The 18945-nt window shown below is 51.7% G+C and overlaps 5 protein-coding genes across 5 annotated transcripts; 3 read left to right on the top strand and 2 right to left on the bottom strand.

Annotated features, from left to right (window-relative positions):
- Positions 1 to 2095: 2095 nt before the first annotated feature.
- T310_3174 (uncharacterized protein) lies at positions 2096 to 2721 on the bottom strand (the record flags this gene model as incomplete). Its single annotated transcript, XM_013473947.1, has 3 exons — positions 2096 to 2312; positions 2369 to 2451; positions 2542 to 2721. 3 exons carry the CDS (start codon positions 2719 to 2721, stop codon positions 2096 to 2098), a joined length of 480 nt encoding a protein of 159 aa, XP_013329401.1.
- Positions 2722 to 6103: 3382 nt separating this feature from the next.
- Positions 6104 to 7940, top strand: T310_3175 (Glycine hydroxymethyltransferase; the record flags this gene model as incomplete). Its single annotated transcript, XM_013473948.1, has 5 exons — positions 6104 to 6271; positions 6338 to 6394; positions 6437 to 6539; positions 6602 to 6739; positions 6799 to 7940. 5 exons carry the CDS (start codon positions 6104 to 6106, stop codon positions 7938 to 7940), a joined length of 1608 nt encoding a protein of 535 aa, XP_013329402.1.
- A 231-nt stretch (positions 7941 to 8171) lies between these two features.
- Positions 8172 to 8939, bottom strand: T310_3176 (Competence/damage-inducible CinA family protein; the record flags this gene model as incomplete). Its single annotated transcript, XM_013473949.1, has 4 exons — positions 8172 to 8325; positions 8411 to 8598; positions 8673 to 8747; positions 8820 to 8939. 4 exons carry the CDS (start codon positions 8937 to 8939, stop codon positions 8172 to 8174), a joined length of 537 nt encoding a protein of 178 aa, XP_013329403.1.
- A 3593-nt stretch (positions 8940 to 12532) lies between these two features.
- T310_3177 (Patatin-like serine hydrolase) lies at positions 12533 to 14537 on the top strand (the record flags this gene model as incomplete). The annotated part of the gene is made up of 3 exons (XM_013473950.1): positions 12533 to 12599; positions 12653 to 13220; positions 13301 to 14537. The coding sequence occupies 3 exons, from the start codon at positions 12533 to 12535 to the stop codon at positions 14535 to 14537; spliced, it is 1872 nt and encodes a 623-aa protein (XP_013329404.1).
- A 1558-nt stretch (positions 14538 to 16095) lies between these two features.
- T310_3178 (Uncharacterized protein) lies at positions 16096 to 18723 on the top strand (the record flags this gene model as incomplete). The annotated part of the gene is made up of 2 exons (XM_013473951.1): positions 16096 to 16863; positions 16924 to 18723. The coding sequence occupies 2 exons, from the start codon at positions 16096 to 16098 to the stop codon at positions 18721 to 18723; spliced, it is 2568 nt and encodes an 855-aa protein (XP_013329405.1).
- Between the last annotated feature and the right edge of the window lie 222 nt (positions 18724 to 18945).

The raw sequence follows: 18945 nt of genomic DNA on the forward strand, positions 1-18945 counted from the left end.
CAGTCATATCGACTGTCATATCGTCCTCCTCCGTATCCCGTGACAGTTTACTAATTAGGAAAGGGTCAGCTCGCTTGGGGTGTCATATCAAGATATCTTCTCCCACAGAGTTCATATTCTTTTCTTCTTTCTCCAGCTTCGAATCTTAGTTACATAGCTACCAAATGGATTCATTTCATTTGTGTGACGGGCCTATCGGCTCATATTGCTATCTAATAACTATGGTAGCTTACAAGAGGTCTCGATGGGAGAGAAAAGAAACAAAATCAGGGGCAGCTGAGAGAAGGTTATAAACTTACAGCTCATAACCGGGACCAATCAGAATGCAGTATCGCATCGTGCAGTATTACTGCACGATAGGTCATGTGACCAACGAGGGTCTCAGGCCCGAGTCCCCCTACGGGCTCTAGCCCGTGACAATTTGACTGAGCCATGACAGCTCTAAGATAAGAGGTTAAGGAATTTAATATAATTTCTATCTTAGAGCCTTGGAGGAACAGGTACATTAGCACAATATACTACCCATATAGTTAATACTTTGACCTCATGTTCATAGACAGCCTAGTTACAAGGACTTATATTTTTTATTAATAAGATTCTTAAGACTAGATGGAGTACAACCCTATCTTCTCTAGACCTTATTACTATTAGCATCAAGAGCCAGGAAGATAATATTATATATATCCATAACCTCTATATAATCCTGGTCCAGATATAGGAGAGAGCTGTAACGCTTAGCGCCAGACCACCGTCACAGCCATACGTGCGGGAGAACTCTACAGACTCGAGGTGCAAGGTTGCCAAACAATAGGGCGGGGTAGAAGCGAGGTCGTGGGCCAGGATATAGAACACCTCCCTTTGGGGGCTTCTATCTAGAGATTCAGCAATCCATTCTCTTCGGAATCCACCCCTTGTTCCTTTACTAAGTCTACTTCTCTGTCGTTACGACGGCGTATCGCCTACTCCACGACGGCTATGTCGTAGTCTCTTGTTATAAAATACCAGCCTTCACAATAATTAGTAATTATTATAAGAGAATATATATCAAACTATATATCTTATAGTCTACTAATGCTCTATTCTAAAGTTTAATTAAGTCATCTAAATATTCATTTTTGGTTCTTATACTATCCTTCTCTTAATATGCCCCTCTCTTTATAGGCTGTTATAGCCATTTGCTTTAGCGAGCAAGTCTATCTACCTTAGGCATTTTGGCAGCTTTTCTAGAAGTAACCTATACCAGAAAGAGAGCAGAAAATCTATAAAGATATATGGAAAACTATCTATAGAATCATAACAGGGAGAAGCAGGGGAAAAGGAAGAGAGAATAAGCAAGGCCAGAAGAACAGAGAACAAAACAGAGGCGCAGGACTTTTACCATTGTCTTTTCCTTTAGGGGTTGCAGGGGATGACCCACTGCAACCCTCGATTTTCTATCTATTCTATGCATAGCGACTCCTTGGTAGGATGTTGCTAAACAACCGGCGTGAGCATCGGGGAAGGATAGGGAAGGATGGGTGAGGACAGGTGAGGATGAGGTGAGTATAAATGAGTTAGGGTGAGCGAATCACCTTGACTGGGTGAGTCGCTCACCTGACTCACCCAGCTCACCCCGTTAAAGCAGCAGTGTCCAGGTTAGGCAGGAGAGAGCAGCTCGCAGATTTTTGAACGATAATTTTACCTACCTAGGTAGGTACGTTCTATTCCGTATGGGGTAATGGTAATGACGTCCCGTTGTCACCTGCCTTGTGTCTTCGTACTAAGATCGTCAAAATCAATAGCTTCTTTATTATTACAATAGTAATAATCGTTATGTGTTGCAGGTAAACGAAAAATGAAACAAAAAAAAATAAATCCAATTGAATACATCGAAGTAAGTGACAATACTTCAACTATTCACTCACTCATTCAAGTTGAACATTTCCGTCTTGAGTAAAAAAAAATAACACCCAAAACGGAAAAAAATATAAAAACGCCCAACGAAAAAAAAACATGAACAGTCAAGGCTCATATGGCATGCACCTCAAAAAGCATCACACAACCACCTAACACACTCAGATCAAATCAGATAGATAGATAGATCGTGTGAGCGCATTTACAGGAGGAAAGCAGCCACACCAAGGAGACCAGCCAGACCGGCACCGGCACCAACGGCGGCGTGAGAGGCACCGCCAGTGAACTTGGGAGGAGCCGGGGTGGCGGCCACAGGAGCCGGAGTCGAGGTCACAGCGACGGAGCTGCCCGAGTAGACCGGAGCCACAGAGGGAGCAACAGAGGCAGAAGAGGAACCGGCCGGAGCAGTAGGACCGGCGCTATACAACACCCATCAGGACTTTTGTCGACAGGCCAAGTAGGGTCTGCGACTTACCAGGAGTTGCAGTAGGTCACGGTGGAGGTCAGCAGAGGCCGGGTGACAGTGTAGGAACCGCCAGACAGAGTCAGGGTGGTGGGCTAATAATGAGTCACCATCGTCAGCCGAGGTCTTGCGCATTTTCCCAGATACTCATCCAATCTGTCTCAACTGTTTTTTTTTTGCCATACCTTGGTGACACTGTAGGTCGAGCTGCCGTGGACAAAGCTGGTGGCCTCAGGGCAGTAGGTCTCGTAAGAGGTCACGACCTCAGTGGTGACCGAAGGAGCAGCGCTGCTGCTGCCACCAGCAGCAACGGCAGCAGAAGCGCCAGAGGCGAGAGCAGCGATCGCAGCGACGGAGAAGCGCATTGTGACTGTTTGTTGGGTAATTAAAAACGAACTTTTTATTCACAGGAAAAAGTCGTCAAAAGTCGACTAATATGTAGGTAGTTGGGTGTGAAGAAAGGAGCGTCTGAATCGTTGACAGTCGCAAGCAAGAAACGAATGAAATCGGTTATAAACAACCGGGATGGGATTTGCGATGATGGTCAACGAGCGAGTGGGTTGGAGGAGAGGAAGAGACAGAAGAGGGAACAGGGGAAATAAGGGAACGAGCGGGCCCGGCTGGCGGAGACGGTTCCTTTATACAAGCAATAACTCAGCAGTAGCGCTGCCGATGGAGTCGGCTAGTCAGGCACTCGTGGGTTTAGGGCGCTGGGCGCGCGCGATGGGGCCCTTTGCGAGGGGAATATTGGACGCTACGCCGGCGTGGTCCTTGGTTCATCTGTCTAGGCGCTGCTGATCTTGCAAGTAAGGACTCCAGACCCTTCGAGCCTTCAGTCTGCAAATTACGGAGTATTACTCTAGACGGAGCACTCTGCGCGCGCCGAAGTCAATGCCCAGCCACTTCATCGTCCTCATTCACAAGGGGCTTGATCGATAGAGGACTGGCTCCACGACTATACATATCGGGTATTATCGCCCTCTAGTACGGAGTACTCCGCAGTCTGCACCTCGACTGACTTGCTGTATGGTACATCTGAGTCATCATATAACTACCCTTGCTGGACACTCACTACAGAGTACGCTGAGTCGCTGCTGACGCTGAGTGAACTGGCACAAGATTATTCGTATTATTCTCTGCTCGTGCTGGCGGGCGATTGTGCGACTGCTGGCTCAGGGGTTGCCCAGCAAGGCAGGCGCAGGGCCCGGGCGACGCTACCGGGCCAAGGCAGGCGCTACCGCTGGCCCGCAAGGCACCCGCGCCTGCTGATTGGCCGATCCCCGGGCCTAATTAAACTCGATGGGGCCACGGCAGTTCCTGCCCCGTGACCCGTCCTCCCTTCGCGCTTTCCCAGTTTCCCTGCGGGCTGCGTTGGCCGCCCTTGCTGCCGTGGGGTAAGCAGACTGGCTGTCAATAACGATCGATCTTCAATTAGATGAAGTCTGGCCACTCTACACCACCTGCCGTTATCCCATCCAACTGGTACCTTCCTGTTGGCTGCTTCAGCATGCTACCCCGTACTCCGCACCATGCAAGGCGTGTCAATATGCAAGGTTCATGGTGATATCTCAGACGCTGACGAAGAAAATAATTCTGACGATCAAGGACGGCTGCTCACAGTTACGCAATTCGAGTGAGGCTTTCCATGCTGCGAGGGGCCCTGCCCTACAGCAGTCAATCTAATCTCACTTACAGAGTATGAGCATCTCACTCAGCATTAACTCAGTTGACAGGTGTCCAGGACATGTTGACAGGGGTTACAAGATCGTCGACTTTTTTCAATAGTGAGCCTCAGCCGTTGCTTTCTCTGGATCCCACCAAGCTCTGATCTATGGCTGGCCTTTTCGCAGCGTTCGACTTGATCAATAATTATTGCCCTGCTTACGCGTTCACAGTATGGTTTCTTGTCCTCAATAAGGAGTTCACGGGAGAAAAAGGTGTTACTCCCAACATTATTTTTTTTGGGAGAGTGTAGGGTACGGAGTACTCTGTAAACTCCGTAAGGTAATGATATGACATCGGAGACCACGACAAGTTTTCAACCGACGAAAGACCCGCCATTATCCAGTGCTTGTTCTAGAACAAGCAATCAACTGACTAGTGCGTCTGACTGCTTCATCTTGCCTGTCGCGATCAATAATGTCAATTCGTCGGTATCATTCTAACGGTTTACTATTCTCTAAGCTTCTCTCTCTCTTTCTCCTTCTCTAAGACTGATCATCATCAGCGATAGTGAGCAGTGAACACTCAGCAGTGGACGATACATGGAGTACTCCATACTCCGTACGGAGTACTGCGGAGAGTGAAGCCTCACCCAATTCCCACCTCTCTGGTCGAGTCGGAATCGACCTTCTCTCTCCTTTGTTATGTGGACTAAGTGTGGAACCTATGGAGCTCTCTTAAGCTCTTATAGCTGTGGAGCACTATTGTTGCTCTACGGAGCACTATTGTTTGACTGTTTCGACCGTCAGGCTTCCAGAAGCATAGAACCCAGTTAGTCTCACTGGCTACTGGGTGCAACTTGCAACTGGTAGTCTGTGCGGTGTGACTGATTATCAAGTCTGGTACTCGGTAAACCAGACGACTCGACCTCCGTCAGGGGCAGGCTTTCATAAATATTAATGGAGAATGAACTCAGCATGAAGTAGCTGCTTCTTTTTTGCCCGCCCCCTAACTGATGAGTACCGTCATGGATTCAGTGACAGGAGAAAAGGTTCTCATTGCCTTATTCAATCCATGAGGTTGGTATCATCCATCATAGAAAAATCCATACTGTAGTCGCAACTTGGGACAGAAAAAGGGTCCAGAGATGACCGATCCGGCTCCAACAGAGCAATTAGCTTGCAGAAGACGGAGGAAACCGAGAATGTCACGGTGGAATGAAACTTGAAACTTGATTCATAGGCAGATGCTGCAGTAGTAGTATGAGAGACGGTAAGAGACAAGTTAATTCTAGCGACCTGCAAAAAAAGATCTTGTCAAGATAGTTCGAGAACGGTTTGACACGAAGAACGATGGAGTTGCAGTCAGGTATTTAGAAAGGAATAGTCGAATGATTGTATAAATTGTACTCTGTACTCTATCGAAGAATATTCACCCTCAAGTCACAGCATCAGATAGGTATGTTGGCTCACATGAAGAGGCGTATCAGTGACGTGCCATTATTATGCTCCGTGCCTGCACTTCCGTTTTGTCAAGCAAGAATCAACTGACCAGCGAGCGGCAGATTCACAGATCTTTCACCGATTCACAGTAAATAAAAAAATCCATGCATCACAACAGTCCACACAACTCTCCAATCAGACGGTTTCACATTGCCCCTCGTTGGATGGTGCGTTGGACCCGGGACATATCAGCATCGCCCACGCGCCGCCTGCTCCTTGCGGAGCTAGCAGCGTGTGAGAGCTGAGGAAGCCGTAGAGGCCATCTCATCATCTTGGATTTAGTTGTGTGATGAGGAGAAGAAAAGAGTCGTGAAGAGGAACTGGCCGAAGGAAAAAAAAAAGCAGGAGCACGGGCCACGCTAACCCAAGCGGGATAAGCGGCGCGATCATGCGTTTCCCGAATCCCGCGGGCAAGCAGCCGCGCCCGCTCGCCGCCCACTCCGCGGAGCTGCTGCGGCCCTGCTTGTTATCTCGTGCCTCGTGCCTCTCTTCGGCCGCTGCTCCTGTCCCTCCGCAGTCGTGGAGTGGTTGATCTGCAATTGTTGTCTCGATTGACGCCTCTCGTCTTTTGTCCATATCGACCATGTCCTTGAATCGCTGCAGCAGGCAGGCGTCGAGGCTGCTGCTGTCCGGTAGCTCCGCCAGAGCTAGAGCTACCACCGCTCGCTGCAGATGTCAGACTGACTACCATCCCTCTAGAATCGCCCTGCAGAGACGTAATGTATCTGACAGCCATGATGGCCAACAGAAGGTGTGCACGAGTCTTATTGCAATTTGCTGATTCGAAGGATTTTATCTCCGTGCTAATCGCGTGTAGCTGCTCTCCACCCACCTCGAGGAAGCCGACCCCGCGGTGTACAATATCCTGCAAAAGGTCTGCTGACGCCGTGTGGTGCTAGACGTCTGGTACTGACAGAGTGAACAGGAGAAAAAACGCCAAAAGCATTATATCAACTTGATTCCGTCGGAGAACTTTACGTCTCAGGCCGTGCTGGATGCGTTAGGTAGTGTCATGCAAAGTGAGTTATCTCCTTGATAGATAGAGTGATTCGACCTTATCTTTAACGCTCGCGACATTCAGACAAATACTCCGAGGGATATCCCGGAGCACGATATTACGGAGGCAACCAATTCATCGACGAGGCCGAATCGCTATGCCAGCAGCGTGCCTTGGAAACCTTCCGACTCAACCCGGAAGAGTGGGGTGTCAATGTGCAACGTGAGCAGCTCTCAGAATCTATTCATTACGGTGAAATTCGAACTGACGAACGTTGATAGCGCTGTCCGGTTCCCCCGCCAACCTGTATGCCTACTCTGCGCTTCTTAACACTCACGACCGTCTGATGGGACTCGATCTGCCCCATGGAGGACACCTGTCACATGGATACCAGACCCCGACGAAGAAGATCTCCTTCGTCTCCAAGTACTTCGAAACGGTGCCATATCGTCTCGATGAGACGACTGGTCTTATCGACTACGACGGCCTGGAGGAACTCGCCCTCTTGTACCGTCCCAAGTTGATCGTGGCCGGCACGTCCGCCTACAGCAGATTGATCGACTATGCACGAATGCGCCGAATTGCAGACAGTGTGGGGGCCTATCTGCTGAGTGATATGGCCCACATTTCTGGTCTTGTCGCCGCCGACGTGATTCCCTCGCCCTTCCCGCACTCGGATGTTGTGACGACGACCACTCACAAGTCATTGCGCGGGCCGCGTGGCGCGATGATCTTCTACCGCAAGGGCGTCCGCCGTACGGATAAGAAGGGGAACCAGGAAATGTACGATCTGGAAGGCCCGATCAACGCGTCGGTTTTCCCCGGTCACCAAGGCGGGCCGCACAACCACACTATCACGGCGCTGGCGGTTGCCCTTCGCCAGGCCCAGACGGAAGAGTTCCGGACCTACCAGGAGACGGTGCTCGCCAATGCCAAGGCGCTGGCCGAAAAACTGGGCAATCCCGTCAACAATGGCGGGCTGGGATACAACATCGTGTCCGGGGGGACCGACAACCACTTGGTTCTGGTCGACCTGAAGAATCGCGGCGTCGATGGCGCCCGGGTCGAGCGGGTGCTGGAGCTGTGTGGAGTGGCAGCCAACAAGAACACGGTGCCGGGTGACAAGTCGGCCTTGAAGCCGGGTGGACTGCGTCTGGGAACACCGGCGATGACGACCCGAGGCTTCCAGCCGGAGGATTTCCACCGGGTGGCCGGGATCGTGGACCGGGCAGTGATCATTACGCAGAAGCTGGACAAGGCGGCGAAGGAGAGCGCGGAGGCGAAGGGGGTCAAGAACCCGGGCAGCCTGAAGGCGTTCTTTGAGTATGTGGGCGATGGGGAGGAGATTTCGGACATTGTGCTGCTGAGACAGGAGGTGGAGGACTGGGTGGGGACGTTTGATTTGCCATGGAAGGACGAGTGAGTGTTCTACGTAGGTAGGTAATGATGGAATCATGTATGTATGTTATTCCTGATGTAGATTCAGTTGACTAGAGGAATGATTGATGGTATCTCCACGCTCTACTGTAATGAATCTTGTAGACAGCGAATATGCAATAAATACAACAACCCGTAGGAGAGACGTATATATATGTCCTGACTGAATCATCTACTCATATATTCACTGACCCAACCCTCTCTCTCTCTCTCTTTGCTAGTTTAGTTTTCCCGTCAATACGTCCCGAACAAGCTTCAACGCCTCCGCCGCAAAGGCAACCATATTCTTCTCTCGATCATCTCCATGGCCCGTCTCAATCTCGCGAGTATACGTCCCATTAGGAGAGGAGACTGCTAGCGCGACATATCCACTGGAAACATCACAAAGCAAAAATCAGTTTTTACTCTCTCTCCATAGGTTAACTAACTAAGGTAGATAAGGAGTGAAAAACTCACGGCATCCTCCTCGTCGGCCCCCTCCCCGGCCCAGCAGTCCCGCTCTCCGAAACGGAATACGTCGACCCCAGCTTAGAACGGACATGCTCCGCCAGGCCGGCGACAATCTGTGGCGTGGGGCCCTGGTAGTTGTCCACGTTGGATTGGGTCCAGCCGGCGAAGGCGAGGCGGGATTCGAGGGTGTAGAGCTGTACATACATATAAGTACACCATCAGTGTATGGATATGTACAGTACAGTGGGTTGGTTGGGGTGGTACGCACCGTCAGTCCACCTTTGTAAAAAGCTGATGCTCCTGGTGTGGAGAGTAAGGCGGCGGAGATGATTCCTCCTGCGGCCTGTAATAGTCAATTGATTAGTTTTCCTGCGCATTCTTCTTTTTTTTTTGGAGGGAGTATGTTTGTACACACCGTCTCCGCAACAGAAATAGTCTCCTTCCGCTCTTTCAGTAGACTGGCGACCTCTTGGACGATAGGGCGGAGCGATGCGGGCGGGAATTCTGAGGAGGAGGAAGAAGAAGTAGTAGCCATTGCTTTCGTAAATTTGATTGTCGAGGGTTGAGGAGGGAAGGATAGATGTATGTCTGTTGCTGAAGTGCAATTAGGTAATTGTTATTTATGAGGGGATAATTGGTGATGATGTCAATGCGGTGCGGGATGCAATCGAGGGTGTAATATAATAATTAGTGGGGTAAATAGAGATCGATCGATCGATTGGTAGATTGATAATAAATAAATAGTGCAGGAGAGTAGAAGATGAATATCTATAGACAAAAAAAAGGAATTAGGAGACCTCCGATAGTACCAATTCCTTTACCAGTCAATTATTATTATTATGTCTCTACTGCAGAGTGTGGAGAAAATATCTTTACTATTTGTCAGCTTCCGATCTGCCGGCACCCTAAGCTCGGAGATGTATTGGATCCATGGATAATACTACATACTTCCAAAGATGGTAAGTCATCGTTTGGATTTCCGATCATGGATACTTGTTCTGGGAAATGCTGCAACTTGTAAGCTCACTTCTCTTATGCTCACGTGAAGATTGGGTATTATCAATTTTTTTTTCGGTTGATGCTTACTCCATAATACAACAGAATATATTAGCTGTTTACTACCTAATTGAAGTGTGACAGCGCAGAGGATGCTAGCTTAGCATCTATGGGCAGTTGATCTGCTGACGTTGAAGCATTTTACCTCTTCTTTCTACTTTTTTTTTAATTTTATTGATAATTCTAGCTTCTTCCCATGCAACAGCTGCCCTATAATTGCCCCCCACGGGGCTCTTGATAGCTCTAACTGTCGTACTGGACAGGTAGTCAACTACCTCCATGAGCTAGCTGCAAGGTTCTATCGAAACTGTGATCCATAATCCGATGCAGAGACAAGCCTGGCTCGATTAAAATTGTTGTTTTAGTTCCGTATGGTTGATCAGTCTTTACATGTCTCTGGCTCTGAGATAAAAAGTTCGAAAAAAAAGGCCTCGACGAACGTCAATTGCGGATATGCTCTACGGAAGCTTCCGCGTCTTAGCCCGGAGTTAAATACTACTACAACTCCGCGCGGATTGTTCCTCGACTATGAATGACGATGAAACTGAATATCTAAAAGAAATCATATTCCATAATCTAGGATGGTTCACTCCAGATAATCAGCTTGAGATAGATTATAACAATATTGTTGGGTTATGTAACAGTCATTCAGAAAACGCTGGGCGGACCTCATATATTCCCAAAAAGGAAATATCAACAACCTCACCCTCCCTGAGGAAAAAAAGTAAAAAAGCTCACACCAGGGGTCCTCCCTCCCGGGACCCGCAGGTGCTACGAAAACCCCCACCTATGCTTTTGGCGGGCAGGGATTTTACTATCACTCTATAATTTTTTTTTGGAAATTTGGGTCAGAGACCAGAGGGATGATTCGAACCCCCGGGGCCGTTCACGCGGACTGTTAGTAGGTATAAGAGACTTAGGCTACTTAACCACTGCACCATCGCAGCCCCGGTTGTTGATAGGGAGGCAGATAAAGAAATTATATCTGGCGTGAGTGTTAGCGTGGTCGACTTGGAAGGGAGGGGGGGGGGTGGGCTGGAGGGGGGTCAAAGCAAGCCTCTGATTGGGTGATTGCACCAGCATCCCCCTGGGTAGGTCTACAGAGGCTTACCTAACCGTGTCCATTATGTGTATCTGCTTGTTTTCGTGTCTGCTTCTTGCTTGTTTGTCTACGTTCTGCTTCGGGCAGCGCGGAAAAGGTACCAACCTGGCTGAAATTCCCGTCTCCCGGGTATTTAGCAGAATGAACGACATTCGAATTTCCATCGCGTGGAAGGTCAGAAACCAGGTGACACGCTTTCGACATCAAGGGAATGTCCTGCATCTGCGATCAACACGCAAGCGTCATCCAGAAAAAGAAGTCGAAGAGAGGGGGCAAGTGTCTCTCTACTAAAATATTTCCTCCTGTTGAATTGATTCCCTCTGTGAAGACAATTTCTCTATTCCATCCCATGCTAGATGTCCTTTCCATCAACTCAGTCCGGCCAATCTGTCAATCCACCTCGTCCGACATACGCTGCACAGTCTTCAAAGATGAGGATTCACACGTCTTCCTTCTTCCCAAAGTGCGGGATGCTGGTCGTGATACTGGATAGCCATCCTTGTCCGCTGCCCCGTTCTCGAAATCAGGTGACCTGGAGCAGTCGCTGAACCAGTCGTTGTATGCGCTTCCCATGCTATACCCTTTTGCTGGACGGACACTTGATCGGGTAGACGTACAGCTTAAGCATAACTGAGCTGGAGGACTTTGTACCTGAGTGATCTGCATCATTGTCATTCTCCGTTGTCTCTAACTATGAATTCTATTTTTAATAGGCCAGACTCAATTAGTGTAGCAGGAGAAGCACTTCAAATGGAGAAATGACGATTGAATTTCCTCTGATTGTCCTGGCGTCTAGCTAGAAATAAGAAGGAAAGGGCGAGTTTTCAATTAGATTACGCGTCGTTATCTTTGCATGCTGCATACTTAGGTACGTGGGAGTTGGTGAACTATGTCCAATTCCAGAACATCATCCTCTCGTCTCTCTTATTGTTCTTTTTTTTTGGCTGCATTATTAATCCAAATAGAAGTCCGTGAGTTAATAATAATAAAAACAACAGTAGTTTTGGTATTGATTCAAGTTGGAAAATGTTTGCGTTTGAAATAATTCCTATCGATAAGCAATCGGAAGCTTATCATAAGGCTGGCTGCCTGGCTCCACTCTGCCATTGCACTACTTCGGAAGAGTGGGATATGCTCCGTCATTCGGTTAGGTTCTATGGCCGGACACTTTCCAGTTCTGTGATGACATGGAATCGTGTCAGCTTTCTCTGATTCCCTCCAAGCAGAGGACTAGGCAGGGAGGAAAACCTTTCTAGAAACAACGGGATTCGGGATCGGATCGCACGACGGACTGACGGAGTCTAAAATTAGCAGGATGATGAACCGTGGAACCGTCATGGAAAACAGATGCCGGCATTGTCGAATCAGGGGTCGAAGAATGAGGGTGACTGACGCGATCCCCATCTCGACCTCCACCGCAGCAGGCCATCGCACAGCTTCTGACATCAGGAAATGAAAGAGAGCCAGATGCAATGACGCAGAGCTGCACCGCCACAGTGGGCGACAGCCGTGGCTGGTCATTGGCCGAGCACATAACACCGTGACCGACCCGCCAGAGCTGGCCAATCGCAGCATCCAGCGGCGGTCCTCTTCAGCAGAGCGTGCCCAGCAAGGCAAGTGATGGGCCACGCTGTGAGTCCGAGCCCCTCGACTGCAGACAGCAATGCCCGCTTCACCAGCAGTCAACAGCCACCATCGTCAGAGTTAAGGCTTCTCTTCACGTCCTTCGCGCGGCCAAAGAGTCACGACGCTTTTGGCTGCCTTTCTTCCGACGCAGGCTTAGCCTGGTCATCCTTTCTCTTCCGCGGGCCCTCCAGGTACGGAGTATTCAGGTGACCATCGGGTACTTCCATAACAATCCTCCAGTCACCAGATCACCGCCCGCGCCGTCATCCACCCAGTCGATAACTCTCAGCGCAGGCTGTTGGCAGCGTCTGCTGCTGCGCAAGCATTTCGAATTCGCCGTCACCATGGAGAATGCTCCGCTTCGCCGCAAAGACACCACCAAAGGCCCGCCGTTAAGGATTCTCTCGCTAGGTAGGACCGCCACGACGTTGCATGTGCTATCCAGGAACTGATTCCGTGTACAGATGGAGGCGGTGTCAGAGGCTACTCGATGCTCATCCTCCTGCAGGAGCTGATGTATCGCACCTACGTCGAATGCGAAGGAAAAGCACCCCGTCGCGACCAGATCCCCAAACCGTGCGACCATTTTGACCTCATCGTCGGCACTGGCACCGGCGGCCTGATCGCTCTCATGCTGGGCCGCCTGCGCCTGGATCTAGAAACATGCAAGGATGTCTACGTGCGCATGACGAGACGCGTCTTCGAGACCGACAAGACCATCGCCGGCATCCCCTACCGCTCGACCCTGTTCAAGGCTTCGAAACTGGAGGAGGCGATTAAACAGTGTGTCCGGGAACATACAATCTACGAATCGGAAGGAAATGACATGATCAATGCCGGCGGTCGCGAGATTGCCAGCCCGGTCAGTTCCATTCCCCAACGCTCATCGAGTCGTTCCAGCTACAGCTCCACAAACACGTCGCGCCCTCCATCCTCTCCCATCACTCAGCGACACTCGACGCTGGTCAACGGGTTAATGTGGGGGAATCCTGATGCCGCCCTTTATGACAACCGGGAATTTCGCACCAAGACGTGAGTAGTTTTTTTTTTCGTTTTTTTTTGTCCCTTGTGAGGTTTGTTCGAGTTGATCGCTGACGCTTTTAAACAATCAGGGCCGTTACCGCCGTCTACAAAGGAACCCCTCGCAACGGCTCCCCGACGTTGTTGCGATCGTATGACTCGAGAAAGGAACCTCCTCCCGAATTCAATTGCACCATCTGGCAAGCCGGCCGCGCGACGTCCGCCACGGGGCTCGCGTTCAAACCAATCCAGATTGGACAACACGTTTTTATCGATGAAGGTGCGGGGCCATACAACCCGGCGCCTCTAGCTCTCGATGAAGCGGCCGTTAACGAATGGCCGGGCAGGGAGATCGGGGTCTTTGTCAGTGTTGGGACCGGAAAGCGACCGCCGGGGACGAGCCATCGACAACATGAATGGTGGGAGGATTTCTTTGGCGATGCCCTGGGCAGCTTCGCGGAGGCACGGAGGCGGCTGATTGCGAAGATCGAGGGGTGTGAAGAGATCCACCAGAAGATGCTCAAGGAGCACTTGGCCAAGCGCAACGTCAAGAAGGAAAACTACTACCGGTTGAACGTGGAGGTGGGCGTGGGAGAGTTTGGGATGAACGAGTGGAATCGTCTGGCCGACATCAGCACCAGCACACGGCGATATCTGGCGAAGCCGGAGGTGCAGGCCATGACTTCGGAATGTGCCGCGAAGCTGGCCAAGATCTACCGCACGCATCGCCGTCTCGCCGCCCATGCAGCAGCAACAGCCGAAAACGCGTCAGACGGGGAGAACGTTGTCACTGCACCACCCCCTGCTCCTTCGGTCGTCCCGCCTCCCTCGAATCCCATGGCAGTCGAGCTTCCGGCGGATGAAATCCCGAGAACACATTCTCCCAAGGCGCCTTCCCATCAATCATCAGTGCCCACTGCCTCAGATGAGAAGTTCACCGTCATCGCACCCGATGAAATTCCCACGTCGCCAGACTCCCTTCCGCACCATCCAACGCCGCAGGATGCGAACATCACCGCGCCTCCCCGCCGTTCGGGCGATCTCGCGCCTTATCCACACAGCGAGGCACCTTCCCGCCCGAGTCCGCCACAGCCAGGGTCACCGCGTCACAGTGTTGACAGGCTGAGCGCGAACACTCCACCGCCGGTGCCGCCTAAAACCCCCATCCCTTATCCGGACGATGGAGGTGGAGGCGTTGCCATGCCTGTTCCGCCTCCTCGACCGATTCAGACCGGTGGATATACCAATGGACACCCGCGACCGCCGTATCCGGTGGATGGGCCTCCACCGGTCAACAAGCTTCGCAAGCCGACCTACAACGTAAGATGAGAAAGGTTGATGTGTATCTCCATTCTTTGATGACATGCTGCTCCACGAGTTTATGTCTTTTCCTTCACCTCAGGCATATCTCTGTGCATATGTTGCCGGGGATTGAATGGATGGTTCTGGGGTTTCTGTTCGTCGATCTTCGGGATTATTTTTCACCTTTTCATGATTTCTTTGATGACGATGATGAACGTGTATTTTGATGGGCATTGATGAATTTCGTGCGTCGTGTTTGCATTGGCGATACCATGATGTCCCCCTGGAGCAGGTTCAAAAGGGCGGGTGTGTAACTTTAGCTGGTCTTACGGACAAGACGAATAGGAAGATAATGAACCTGAAGAATCTGTCTGAGTCTGGTTTTTGATGTCTTTTTTTTTAAATTTTAAGCATCAAAAGACGAGCTTTACTAAGATACTGCGTAATATCCTGTGAACTAGTAGTCGAAAATTACTAGCCGCCGTTCTAATTTTGTCCACGTGGTGTACCAACGGGAAGCTCTGACGATGGGCTGTGCAAGGGAACACGCAACTAGTAACTACTACTACTACTTCGTACGCAGGGTACTTTTCTTAAGTTCATATTCGAATCGCTAAGATTACCCACAGTGAGGCTGGGGAGATGGGTCGCGTGGAGAGCGCCGGTGGCTGGAGAATGGCTCGGCCAATCAGAGGCCGCCAGAGCCCGCACAGACGCGGCGACCACGCAACCGCCCTGACAGCATCAGCGATGATGGGTCGTCCAGGCAGATGCAGCTCAGCGTCTGTCGATTAATTAATGAGGTGGTCGGGGTGCGCTGCAGGAGAAAAAAAAAACCCACCTGGCCAATTCATGATTTCTCTTTCTCTTCTCTTCTCATCACCTCCTCATTTCGCCGTCTGGGTGCGATTAATCCTCCGTCTGCCGTCGCGCGTTCAGGGACCGACGCCCCAAAGCTTATTTGATTACTGTTTTACTCTCTCTGGCAGTTCTGCCGCCGACGCCGTTTCAACCTCTCCTCCCCTCTTCTGCTCCTCCTACTCCGTCCTCCTGTTCTCACCCTCGAGCCGTGTGTGCACTCGTTGATCGCTCTGAATATAGATCCAGAAGGACTCTGGCGGCAGGAAATCGCTTCGATTCGCGGGCTGTTCGACTGGCTCCGCTTTCCGATCAATTAATTGCTTCCAGACGGCGACACGCCTGTTCCCCGCAGCGCCCGTCGACGAATCCCCTTTTCTGTCAACCGCTGATCGCCGCTACTTCTGCGACGTCATCGGCGTCAACCGCTGTCACTGTCGCAAGCAGGAAATCGAAAAACTGCCGTGTGACGATTCCCTCGTGAGACTCTCCACGACTCGAGTTTCACCCTTGTCTCATAGCCAACCTGAAACGACTGTCACGCCCATGCCTCTCCGATAACGACTGTCCATATCTCTTCGCCATTTCTTACGCCCGCCTCCCCGTCCGCCTTTTCTCACCGCACGACAGCTCACCGATTCTGTCGTCGCTGCCTCTGGAAACCCATTTCCAGAGGTAAATACAACAGACGGAGCGACCGCCATTGCTGGCAGTGGCCTTCGCCGTCATGGACACGACTGTAGCTGCATTGGCCCATGCCAATGCTCTCTATGCTCGCGACTCCAGCAGCAACACCTCCCAACCCCCCGTCTACAAGGCCATCGGCATCACCCTCGCCGTTTCGTCCGGCGTCTTCATCGGTTCGTCCTTTGTGCTCAAAAAGACCGGCTTGCTCAAGGCCAACGTCAAGTACAATGAGGAGGCTGGCGAAGGCTACGGCTACTTGAAGAACGCCTGGTGGTGGTCCGGCATGATCTTGATGATCGTCGGCGAGATCTGCAATTTTGTCGCCTACGCCTTTGTCGATGCCATTCTCGTCACCCCTATGGGCGCTCTGTCGGTGGTCGTCACGACCATCTTGTCCGCCATCTTCCTGAAAGAACGACTCAGTTTTGTCGGCAAGGTCGGCTGCTTCAACTGCATCGTTGGTTCGGTCGTCATCGCTTTGAATGCTCCTCAGCAGTCGTCCGTATCGACCATTCAGCAGATGAAGCACTATGTCCTCGCTCCGGGTTTTCTGGTCTACGCCGGCATCGTCGTTGTCGGCTGTACCATTGTCGCGCTCTGGGCTGGTCCCCGCTACGGCAAACGGAGCATGTTCGTCTACCTGACCATCTGCAGTCTGATCGGAGGATTGAGTGTCGTCGCCACGCAAGGATTGGGTGCCGCCATTCTCGCCCAGATCCGGGGCATCCCCCAGTTCAACCAATGGTTTCTCTATGTGGTGTTGGCTTTTGTCATTGTCTCCCTCCTGACCGAGATTATCTACCTCAATGTGAGTTGTGCTCGATCTGTGTGCTGTCCATTTCCATCCCCCACTGACTCTTATCTCTAGAAAGCGCTGAATATCTTCAATGCCGCACTGGTCACACCCACCTACTATGTTTTCTTCACTAGTGCCACAATCGTGACGTCGGCGATCCTGTTCCAGGGTTTCCCCGGCTCCGTCATGGCGATTGTGACCATGGTTCTGGGATTCTTGCAGATTTGCTCGGGGGTGGTCTTGTTGCAACTGTCCAAATCGGCCAAGGACGTCCCTGATGCGGCCATCTTCAAGGGCGACTTGGACCAGATCCGGGAGGTCAGCGAGCAAGAGCAGCCCGAGTCGGAGCCCAAGGCTGATGCCATTCGTGGCACTGCCGCCATCATCCGCCGCATTTCGGTTTCAAGACAGAAAATGGAAGAAGAGGAAGCGAAGAGGTACTTTAGGGAGAGACAGGAGGATCAATTGAAACCGCCTGCCGAGAATGAGATTATCGAGTGGGATGGATTGAGACGACGCAAGACCGTCATCGGTGAGGGTCCCACGATGGCCCCGCGAACACCGCGGACGCCGCGTTCGCCTCATCCTCCGCTGGGTATGTCTCGTTTCCCGGACGAAGGCGAACAGCCGGCGCGGACGCCAAGTGGGAAGGGTGGACAAACGTTCCTCGAAGAGGTCCGGAGCCGGGCGTCGACCATGCTCCATCCCTCACAATGGCGGGCGCCTGGTCAGGAGGGAAATTACGCTCACAGCCCGTTGCACCCCGTCGCGTTGACTGAAATCTCTGTTCCTCCGAACAAAGATGTCGACACGGCCTACCATGGAAGTGGAGGAACCGCCCTCGACGCACCGTTCCAGCCAGGGCGAGAACGCAGTGACACGCCTCGATCGATCGCCTGGGCAGATGAGGTCCGCCCGGACCGAACGCCCAGCCGGAGCAGCCATCTGGCGCCGGAGCCGCCTCATTCCGCACGACGTCAATTTTCCTTCCAGACGGTCTTCAATCGGATGCGATCGGCCGAGAATTCCCCTCGGAGCCCTAACAGCCCAAGCCGTGGGATCCTGAGGCGATCCGAGCGATCGGCCAGTCTTGAACAGAAACGAGCGATGAAGCATGCCACCGAGGAAGAGAGGCTCGGTCTTGTGAAAGGGGACTCTCGACAGGCGGAAGTAGAAGATGAATACCTGGATGAGAAGATTCCACGAGCAGAGTCTCCTGATTCTTTCGACTCGACGTTAGAGGCAGTGGAACCGCCGGTCCCAGAGGCGTACTCTCGCCCGTATCAGGCGTCGAGAACCTCATCGATGTCCACCACTACTTTTCCCCCGTATGAAGACGTGCATCCATATCACGCTGAAGTCGACCCTCATATGCTGTATCCGCCTGTACGACGAGTGTCTTCCCCGCCTCCGCCGCCTCCTGAACATGACAGTGCAGGTGGGGAGCGGCCTCGATCGCGTCGCACACATTCGCCCGATTCACTACACAGCACCAGACAATATCCTCGCCACGGACGTCCAGGCACGGCCAGCCGGACCGGCTCTCTTCCTCCTATCCCTGCTGAAGAAGCGGGTGCGGAAGGCGGATCGTATGAGGAGCGATCGTATGTGCGGGTTGAACGGCATAGACAGGGCCACGGCAGTCCGGATCTCGGGGTGATGTCTCTGTCGTCATCGTCGCCGTCGCCGCAGCGATCGCCCGCGTCGGGTGGCCAGCGGGGTGGACGTCGTGAGAGTGGCTGGCGACGGGGACAGTCGCCGGGGGGGTGGATATGTCTATGTCCAGCAGGGCGAGCAGCCGCAGCAACAGCGGGAGCAGTGACGACGGAGCGAGTCGACGTCTTGTTGGGGCGTTCATCTAAACGAAAATAGCTAACAGTGAACAAACTTCGGACGAAATGAATGATTGACATGACGATTGATGGATGGGAATCTTGATGTACTATTCATGTCTACCTTTTTTTTTACCCGCTAATTTTTTTGTCTTCCTTTCTACTTTGTGGACATTATTACTGTTTAGACATGGGTGTCATTGCATATGGGCTCGGACTCGGACTGGACTGGGACTCGGACTGGATACGGGAACGGGCACGG

This window comes from Rasamsonia emersonii, assembly GCF_000968595.1.
Source record: "Rasamsonia emersonii CBS 393.64 chromosome Unknown ctg1118621760055, whole genome shotgun sequence".
NCBI classification, from domain to species: domain Eukaryota; kingdom Fungi; phylum Ascomycota; class Eurotiomycetes; order Eurotiales; family Trichocomaceae; genus Rasamsonia; species Rasamsonia emersonii.